At 35.8% G+C, this 10,847-nt stretch overlaps 1 protein-coding gene across 1 annotated transcript; it reads left to right on the forward strand.

The window, feature by feature from the left end:
• The first annotated feature begins 340 nt into the window (after positions 1-340).
• On the forward strand, positions 341-8,878 carry MARCOL (MARCO like). Its single transcript, XM_033096039.1, has 5 exons — positions 341-350; positions 4,166-4,648; positions 4,790-5,319; positions 7,238-7,359; positions 8,833-8,878. Exons 1-5 carry the CDS (start codon positions 341-343, stop codon positions 8,876-8,878), a joined length of 1,191 nt encoding a protein of 396 aa, XP_032951930.1.
• Positions 8,879-10,847: the final 1,969 nt, after the last annotated feature.

Below are 10,847 nucleotides of genomic sequence, written 5' to 3' on the forward strand. Positions count from 1 at the left end.
TTTTTGTTTTGTGAAGAAGATGTCTGATAGAAGCATATTAAAATTTGGATATTTATGGGAGTTAGGGCGTGATGCTAATTTTAAAAATGACAATCCACTCAAGAAACAATACTTTCTGGTTTGCGAAAGTTACTCTGTAATTTTTTTTTTTTTAGCACAATGACTGTGTTTAGCAATTAGGGTGGAGAATTTTTCAAATATATAACATGGTGGTGATCAGCATGGTTTATTCAGGAAGTATCGACTGAAGAATTAGCCTTAACTCCAACCAGCAACTGAGTCTGAAACAACTGGCTCTAACATGAAGGCTTTCATTTTCCTTCCCTTCATGTTCTCGGCCATGTTCTCAGGTAAGAAAAGTTACATTCATGACTTTTCTCCCAACTCTCAAAGGAAAGAATTAGATGTGTTGAGTGATTCAGTAATACGTTGTCAGAAAATTTTAAAATGGGAAGTATTTATCAGACAGAGAAGTGGAAGAAGGTAATATCAGACAACATATAGACAAGAAATTTAAAAATAGTGACCAGGTAAGACAACAGTGAGAAGCTTGTGAGGCTAAGGAGAAACAGAGGCAAGGAATGGGAAAAGCAAGCTATTAGACTGTAAAGAAAATTCAGTCTGAAAGGATTATGAGAGGTTTTCAATATTCAATTTCATGATCCTTAACGGTTTTGTGTGATGATCCAGGGCTGTATGGTCAAATACAAAGGGGTTCAAACCCTGGCTTTTCAATTTCCCACTCAGATGCTTTGGGGTAACTGATTTAACTTATTTTCTCAAATTCAGAATAGAAATAATTTACCTAGTATTAGCCACTATTACTGGAGCTCTTCTTAGGTATCTATTAGTCAACATATTTCTCTCTATTCCTTACCTCAATACAGTTAGGTGGTCTGTTTTCAGAGATGTAAATTTCCAGTTAGCAATGTAAATTTTTCAAGATAATGAATGACACAGATAATACACATTTCAAGGTAATAAATTATGATAAATGAAACCTGTTCCAATTTGTCTCTAAATTTTGACTTCCTACTTGACCATTTGTTCTTATATCTAGTGAAAGGAAATAATTAAAGTGCCTATGACCCTGAGCTGCTTATAGTTGGAACACAATAAATAGTAGTTCTATTCTCATCGAAAGCATTGCAGTTGTTTTCAGATTGTTGGGAACAGGGGAATCAGACACATTCTGTTAAGAAGTTTCAGTCTGTAGTGATATTGAAAATGGATTAGATGTGAGAAAAGTTGTACAGAGACACCATTTAGGGAGAGAAACAGAGATAAAAAATAATAATATAGAGCTAAGTGGTAGAACGGGAGAAAGGAGGAAGAAAAAACTGTAGTAAAATCTAAATACAACTGTATCTAGATTTTACTATAGCTCTGGCATAGTAATGGACTCTTTAAACATACATATATATATATATATGATCATATATATAATCATATATATATGATCATATATATATATATATATATATGATCATATATATATGTTTTACAGGAGGAAAAGCGTATAGGTAAAATCCCTTACTAGAACTTGTATGTTTCATGATGGCAAGTACCATATCTCTTGTGAACTTCAGTGCCTTGCAAAATGACATTTAATATGTATTCAGCAGGCATTTACAGATGGAAGAAAGTACATTAATACCACATGTAGTGGTTATGTGGATTTGAAGGGTGAAGAAGAGAGAGGAATCAGGAATGTCTATTATAATACATGTATACAGCAATGCCAAGTTATGTATTTAGAGTTTATAAAATCAGAAGAGAAAAATACAAAACAAAAGCTGAAGATAATTATTTTACAAAATTTTAAATTAAAAAATAGATGGTTTAACCACATTCTGATATCTTAGTTATCTTTTTTACTGAAAAATTTTACTCCTGGCTTTTAATCTACAAATTTATTTATGTTAAAAATAGGATGTATTTCTAGAATTTTCATTAAATTATGGTTTGTAAATAGTAAAAGAGGGAAATAAGCTAGTGAGTCATTGCTGGAAGATTGGTTAAATAGATTACTGTAAACTTAACAAATGAGACAGTATACAGCCATTGGGGACTCTTTATGTATTGATATAGAGACAGTCTCATTTTATTGTCAAGGGAGAAATTAAGGACTAGAACAGTGTATACAGAGTGCTACCAATTGTGTGAAAAATGTATTCAAATATGTTTGTAAATGCAAAGAATATCTCTGGAATAATACAGAAAGCCCTGGTCAATGTAACTGTATCCTAAGTAGAGAAATGGGGGGATTGGTAAAGAAGAGAAAGGGAAAGTTACTTTAAACTGTTTACCGTTTTGCATCTTTAGGATTTGATGCAATTTGTTTGTATGACTTGTATTATTAAAAACTAAATAATCAACAACAACAACAAAATAGATAAACCAATTTCTTTTTCATTTCATCCACTCCTTTAGTTTAATTGATTTCTACTTGAAGTTAGTGCCCATTAATGAACAATGTTTGGCTCTTAGAACTCATGCATATACTCATCATGCAGCTGAAAATAATTCTTTTCTTATCCATTTTTCTGGCTATAGCCTATACTTGTTATATGTCACCTCCTCCAGGAAGGAGAAATGATGCCCTACTTTCTGCTATGTTGACTCTGGGTCTATTGTCTCCTACTCACCTTATAACAGTGATACTACTACTATAAATTCCTATTTGCTTGTTTACACCCAGTATTAGACTTCACAGTTTATTGAGGGTAAAACCATAAAGGCCTGTTCACAGTTGTATCTAGATCTTACTATAGTTCTGGAATAGTAATTGACTATATAAATATGTGTGTGTGTGTGTGTGTGTGTGTATACGTACATACATATATATATGTGTGTGTATATATGTATATATATGTGTGTGTGTGTGTGTGTATATATATATATATATATATATATATATATATATATATATATAATATGTATTTGTAAATTGAATGAATGGCCATAGACCCTACCCCATGCTATATCACAGTTTAGTAAACCAGGTTACCAACTGCTAAACTCTTGTGGCTGGGCTAAGACCTGAACCATTAGCATTGTAGTATACCATAGCATGCCCAATGGATAACAATTAATGATGCGTTTGATTTTAGTTAAATTTACTTGAAGGCACAAGTGTGTACACTCCTGGAAATACAAAACAGGGCAATTGCAAATGCAAGTGAAACCCTGGATTTGGGACCATCCACACTGAAAAGATTTAAGGTTGTATAAATGGAAAAAATTACCAAGGAAGCCAGTGAAGAGAAAAAAAGAGTAAGCCTGAATAAAACTTTTGAGGAAACCCCAAATTAAGACAGTGGTGGACTAAAAAGGAATCAAACGAAAAAGCCCAGGAGGCCAAAAATAAACCCTTGTACCAAACCGAGTACAAGAAAAGCGTAAGACCCAATGGAATACCATGGTACTTAACAGCTCTAAAACCATTTTGTTTGCTTATTCACTGTCTTCTAGACCATACTTATTTTGGAATAGAATATGAATAAATCATATCTATATCTATCTATATAACTATCTATCTATATATATATACACATATATATAATATATAATATCATATATATAATAGTATAATAAATCTAACATTTTATGTAAGTATATATGTGTATGAGGGTGTATATGTATGTGTGTATATACATATAGATATCTACGGAAAGCATATATAGAGATGCAGAAGAGAATATGCAAACCGGGCTCATGCTTGACAGTTTTTACATCTGGGAAACTGATGATGACATCTTCTGTAGAGTGAGGTTGGGAATATAGGAAAGTGTTCTGTGATGTGGAGAAAGTTTGTATTAGGCATTGATGAGAGTCTGTTTAACTAATCAAAAAATCATTAAAAGAAATTTGGAATAGTATGAAGACCCAGTTCAAATAATTCAGACTTTGATTTAGTAATGGGGCAAGCTGCCTTGACCCCAATGTTTTTGGAAACCATTTAATATGGTCATGAAAAAAAAATGGAGGAATCAAAATATTCGATTTATAAAAAGTAAAGGCAAGAGTCTGTCTTGAGGTTTGGTTAAAAAAAAATAAAAGAATCATTAAATACATACTATATCTTGGGATTAGTGCTGTTGATTTTAAATTCCTGAAGTTAAAAAACTTTATTTTTAATTTTGTGCTTATGATTACATTCCAGTGTCTTCAACACAGACTTTGAAAACAAGTGTTATTAAACTAGAAGAGGGTCCAGGACCTGTAATTATCCCAGAGAGCAAAAGTGAAACTAACCCTCACGGAGGACAAAAGGAATCTAATAAGCAAGGAGGTAGCAACACACAAAGAAAATTAGGGACCTTTGTTCATCAAAGACAAGAAGGGTATTCTAACAAGCCAGGGAAACTAGGGAGTTTTATTCAGCAAGGGAAGCCAAGAATTTTTAATCAGCCTGGGAGTCTGCAAGAGAATTCAGGAAAATCTAACCAAAAAGGTAATCCAGAAGTTTCTAATGAGCAAGGAAAACCAGGATCTTCTAGCCAGCAAGGAGAGCCAGGGTCATCTAGCCAGCAAGGGGGTTCAAAGTTATCTAGCGAGCAAGGAAAAGCAGGATCTTCTAGCCAGCAAGGAAAAGCGGGATCTTCTAGCCAGCAAGGAAAACCAGGGTCATCTAGCCAGCAAGGGGGTTCAAAGTTATCTAGCCAGCAAGGAAAACCAGGATCTTCCAGCCATCAAGGGAAGTTAGAATCTTCTGGCCAGCAGGGGGGTTCAGGGTCTTCTAGCCAGCAAGGAAAAGCAGGATCTTCTAGCCAGCAAGGAAAACCAGGGTCATCTAGCCAGCAAGGGGGTTCAAAGTTATCTAGCCAGCAAGGAAAACCAGGATCTTCCAGCCATCAAGGGAAGTTAGAATCTTCTGGCCAGCAGGGGGGTTCAGGGTCTTCTAGCCAGCAAGGAAAACCAGGATCTTCTAGCCAGCAAGGAAAACCAGGGTCATCTAGCCAGCAAGGGGGTTCAAAGTTATCTAACCAGCAAGGAAAACCAGGATCTTCCAGCCATCAAGGGAAGCTAGAATCTTCTGGCCAGCAGGGGGGTTCAGGGTCTTCTAGCCAGCAAGGAAAACCAGGATCTTCCAGCCATCAAGGGAAGTTAGAATCTTCTGGCCAGCAGGGGGGTTCAGGGTCTTCTAGCCAGCAAGGAAAACCAGGATCTTCTAGCCAGCAAAGGAAGTCAAGATCTCCTGGCCTGCAAAGGGGTTCAGGATCATCTAGCCAACAAGGAAAACCAAGATCTTTTTACAATCAAGAAGAAGGAAAAAATGTAGGCACCTCTTTGGATGGCAATATGAAGGAGATTCAGGTTTGTGTTAATTTCTTTTTTTTCCCCCTTCAGCCAACTTACCTTAGCCATTCTATTTTCCAAATCTTGAAATGTTTAACAGAACACACTGTACTGATGATAAACACTTTGCATTGATACAACAAAAGGAGAGGGAATTTGGATGCAGTTATTTTCATATATTATATGATCATTAGTAAGTATCACGGCCCTCCATTCTCTCATTTCTTTCTACTGTTTTCCACTCAAGCCTGTCTACTTATACTGAACTAGCTCAAACCCTCACTAACTGAGCCCCATCCTCACCAGATTTAACTTTCATGCTCATTTCCATCCCGTCCATAATCTACAAATCACTCAGGTGGTATTTCTAAAGCACCAATCTGATCTGGTCTATCACTCCTCTGATAAAAGTTCTATATTTGTAACACAGTACCTAGAAGATAAAACTTGAACTCCTGAGCATGGTATTTAAGATTTTTCATGATGAAACCCCATGTCCTTGATTGGATATGATTGGACATCTCATGGCATTCTTGCTCACGCATGCATCATCCACACCATACAGAATCCTTTGATTTTCCACAAATGTATTTCTAATATTAATGATGTCCTGTATCCTGGAATGTACCTTATTGCTTGTAATTGATTGTCTGCCTATTCAATTAGAGAATGAACTCCTTAAAGAAAGTACCATTTCTGTTCAAACCTGTATCCCCAGATCCTAGAATAAGATAGAATGGGTTCTCTTGAACTATTTGTCAGATGAATGAATAGATACCTGATATTTGGGAGTCATCACTGCAAACAGGTGCACATCCATGACTCCTGTATTCCCTTCTGAGTCCTGCTGTGCTTTGCTTTCACTTGCCAGTTTGTCTTCCAACTTCCAGCCTCCTAATTTCATTTAACAATGATTCTGGATACTCCACTTAATACATCGAAAAGTGTCTTCTAGAACACTTTCTCCATCTCATCGTCATACTGGAACTTCATTTTGTACCTCACAATTGGTCATTCTCCAATACCCTTTCAAATGAAAGCTGTCTGTCCCTCTTGGTCTTTATGGGTCAGCTGGCACGAAGTAGTAATCTCTCAGAAACATCCCTGCCATCCAGTCCATAAAGCCACCACAAGAAGGTTTCTGAGCATTTATATTGTCACTTAAAATTTCTCAATTTTATATTCTCTTCTAAAACTGGGGTGGTAACCCTGTCCATTTCACAGAGTATGTGGGAATGAAAGTGATGGGTTAGTATGAAGAGGGTGGTAAACTCTAGATCAATGGAAAAGACCGAGATATTTGTTCATCTTTTTTGGCTACAAGAAGAATAAGCCTCCCATTGAAGATCCTCACCTGCTTTTTGTTCTTACCTGCTAGTCAAAGATTCTTTATGTTCACAGGCTTCTGCCACTCTATAACTTGATACTGAGAAAATGTTTCAGGTGTTACTTAACTGAATTCTGCAACTACCTCCTGCCTCATTTTCTTTCATGGGACAAGGAAAAAGAAAGGTTCAATACTTTATGATCATATGTGTTTTGTATTTGCCAGTATGACTTTTCCCTAATTATCATTTCCTTGGGTAGGGGAAGGCTTATCTAAAAAGGATTAGAGGCATTCTGACATGTAGGAAAGCAGGGGCTCTAGAATCATATAACTCAGGGTTTGAATCCAAGCTTAGGTATTTAATCCATATATGGTCTTGGACTTGTTGCTTAAGTGCATTATTTGCCTGGGACTGTACAATGGGGCAAATTACACTGTTCTTTCAGTATTGTTGCATGGATTCAATTAAAATACAAAGGATCAACAAAATGATTGATTTAGTACAATACTTAATCAATGATAAAAGAGCAATAAATATTTGGGTTATTACAATATCAGAATTAAATTGTGCTCCTCATATTAACTTAATGGTCTTTCACATTGCTACAGAAACACAATGCCAGCAGCAAGAACCCACCTGAATATACAAATTGTCAGTCTATCTATCAGCCAGTCTGTGGTTCTGATGGGAAAACCTATGGTAACCAGTGTGTATTTAATGAAGCAAAAAGGTAAGAGCACTTTATATTTCTCTGGATCAGAAAGTACTATTCTGATCAAAGAAAATAAAAGGACATTTTTCTCTGTGTCTCTAGTTTTCTCTTAGTAGTGCCTTGGGTATTTGTCCAAAAAAACCCATAACATGATACTTAACCTTTGAACAGTAATTCAGTCATTTTCTGAGGGGATGCATTATATGCAGCTATTTAAGTAGGGGTAAATTTATTATTGAGTCATTCATTTAAACACCTATTATGTATGCGGCATTGCTATAAGCACTGGAGGGAGGTAAGGTGATGAGCAAAACACACAGAATTTCCTCTTTCCATGGAGCTTTCATTTTTTCCAATAGAAGACATCAAACAAAATCTATTAGAGGATAAAGAGGACTATGAATCCCATCGGTCCCTAAGAGCTAACTACTAAAATATATTTTAAATTTAAATAACAATATTCAAGGTTGGATTTGGTGACCCATGCAAATCTTTAAGAGTTACACTCTGTTTATCTATAAGAAATAAGATGATTATGTGGCTGTTTAAAATTAGAACATGTGACTAAGAAAGAGTTCGATATCTTATCTTTCAAAATTAATGAATGTCCATCTATGAAGGTAGGAATAAGGTAAAAAATTATACCTTTCTTGTTTTTGAAAGTTCCATAATTTATTAAGTGCTTGGTAAATTGTCATTGCATAAATAAATAAATGTTCAAGGAAAGTGTCCCCTGTAGTCATGAAAGTTAGAATTGGAAGGGACATTAGACACCGATTCTCTCATTTTCTAGGTAAGGTACCTGGCCCAAGGATGAGAAAGGACTGGCTCAAAGTGCACAGATATTCAGAGCAGTCACTGTGAAACAGGCAAACCAGAGCCTAGGCCTGCGTTTTCCTATGTGATTTTTTTTTTATTAATTTATTTTTAATTTATTGGGGTGACAATTGTTAGTAAAATTACATAGATTTCAGGTGTGCAATTCTGTATCACATCATCCATAAATCACACCGTGTGTTCACCACCCAGAGTCAGCTCCCCTTCCATCACCATACATTTGATCCCCCTCACCCTCATCCCCCACCCCCTAACCCCCTTACGCTCTGGTAACCACCAAATTACGTTCCCCATATTAATTTTCAAACCCCGTGGCCATCCTGTGGTCACCGACTGCCCTCCAATCCCCTCACCCTCCCCCCCACCCCCGACCCCTCCCGCCCATCTAGCAACCCTCAGTTTTTCCTCATTGTCTCCAAAACTGTTTCTGATTAGTTCATTCACTTATTCTTTTCTTTAGAATCCGCAAATAAGTGAGATCATATGGTACTTATCTTTCTCTGTCTGACTTATTTCACTTAACATAATGTTCTCTAGATCCATCCATGTTGTTGCAAATGATAAGATTTCTTTCTTCTTAAATAATCATATTTTCTCTCTGTGGTGATGCCACAAGTACTTGGTCCTTGATTTCTCTCATTATCTTGTTTTCAGGTTGAGCAATGGAAAACTGAGTCTGGATCATAAAGGGAAATGCTAAGCATTTACAGCAACCAAATTACCTGGAACTTCAAAATCCACTTTCACTTCTCTTTAAACAACAGATTTCCCTGGTAGACCCACTGAGGTCAGCAAGTCTCACAGATATGATGGATCCTACATTATTTTCAAGTTTGTTCCACTATGAATAAAGTCAGTTCCAGAGTTGCTTCTGATTTCTGGGATTGTTTATTTTCTAGACTTTCACAAACCTCTGTCTATGATCTATCTTTTCCCAAAGTGCCATAATCGTTAATACTTTAGGACCTATAGTAGCAATTTGTAAATCCTAATATAAAAATCTCAGGATTGTATGAAAAAATAAAGATTCCCCACTTTAGAAAGACTGATGCTGTGGTCTATGGTAGAGCTAAAGAAACTGCAGCTTTAAATCACATTCTAGGTGTTTCTAATGAAGGGACACCTAATTTGAAACTGATTTAAGATTTTTTAAGGACCTTCAGAGGATCCTGGAACCATATGCAAAATAAATTATCTGTGTACCTTTTACTTTAGAGTGTCCAAAGCTTCCATCGAATTCTTAAAGAGATATATAAGCATAGATTTTAAAACCATTAATCTACAAATATTGAAATGTAGAAATTTAATGTATTAATTTGAAGTTGTGTTTTAAGTCTAGCATAGTCTAAAACCCAGATTTAGAAAGATCTCACCAGGATATTAATCATATTGGTTAGCAACATGGGGCTCAAGAAAGGGAACAAGACCTGACAGATGGTAAGATCAGAACTGGTAAAAGAGAATGGTTTAATGAAAATGACATCAGAGAGATTGAACAAGATCTGGAGGTCGATGATGAATGTAAATACTTTTATATCCAAGGAATCCCTATTTACCAGTAGGGAATTCAGACAGCAATTTATGTTTGAAATATACTAATCCAACACAACAAATGTTAACAGGAAAGCAGACAATGGAATAGGGCACATGGTCCAGATCAAAGTGTAGAGAGAAGCTGGAGTATCAGACAGGGTAAGTGGTTAAATATAAGGAGAAGGAAACATAACAGTAGCGCAGTGTGTTACGGAGAGTTATAGTCTGAAAAAGTGAGGAAGAAAAAATGCAGAAAGCTATAGTTGAGGGAAATCCAGGTCATTGAAACACATATTATTAAAAGCATTCAATTCTACATCTTACTGGCAATGAATAAAACTCAGAGATCAAGTGTGGAATCTCCTTGTGCATCTGCTTCATGGAATATAAGGACTGAGCTGAAAATTCAACCCCAAACTCAAATTGACAGAATCTAAATAAACTTTGCTCTGTGTTAGTCCAGTCCCAATACCCTAAGGCTGTTTCCTTACAATCTGACTTAAACGAAGATTAAACAGAGTGGAATGACTGAGCTCTGAGCAAATTGCCTCAAATAGTAAGAAGTAAATAAATCATTTTGAAATTAATATACGCTCAGAGGAAGAATAGAATTTAATGCTGAAAAACGCCTCAGGACTTAATCAGTTACTATTGATGTTAAATAAGTTAGTTTAGTTGAATTCAATTTCTTTGCACTTGCCTAGCACACAATACAATTTAGACTGAACATAGACCTCAGCCTACAGACACACTGATTACACTGCATAGACAGAATTTGTAACTTTTTCTTAAATACTTAAAGATAAAAGACGAAGTAATGAAGTTCTATATTTACTCAGACTTTTTGTACACACACATAACAAAACTAGCTATTTCTGTATGTTTCACCATCAGAATTATCTCAGGAAAGTATTCTGCGGTTCAAGCCACAACCGAATATGTCCACTACAATGAGGCTGTACTATTAAAGAGGCATTTGATAACAATCACATGAAAAGACATTAATAGGATCTTTCAAACATACAGTAAGCATCTTGAGGGAGAATATTTTAGCCTTTTTCGTATACACAGAAGGGACTTCGTAAAGATTGTTTTAATGAATGAATCAATGAATGATGAGTTCAGGAGAGTACCAG

This window comes from Rhinolophus ferrumequinum, chromosome 24 (genome assembly GCF_004115265.2).
Source record: "Rhinolophus ferrumequinum isolate MPI-CBG mRhiFer1 chromosome 24, mRhiFer1_v1.p, whole genome shotgun sequence".
Classification (NCBI taxonomy): Eukaryota; Metazoa; Chordata; class Mammalia; order Chiroptera; family Rhinolophidae; genus Rhinolophus; species Rhinolophus ferrumequinum.

Coding starts and splice junctions, on each gene's coding strand:
- MARCOL (XM_033096039.1), top strand. Junction 5,320..7,237: donor GCAATATGAAGGAGATTCAG/GTTTGTGTTAAT, acceptor ACATTGCTACAG/AAACACAATGCCAGCAGCAA. Junction 7,360..8,832: donor GTATTTAATGAAGCAAAAAG/GTAAGAGCACTT, acceptor TCTTGTTTTCAG/GTTGAGCAATGGAAAACTGA.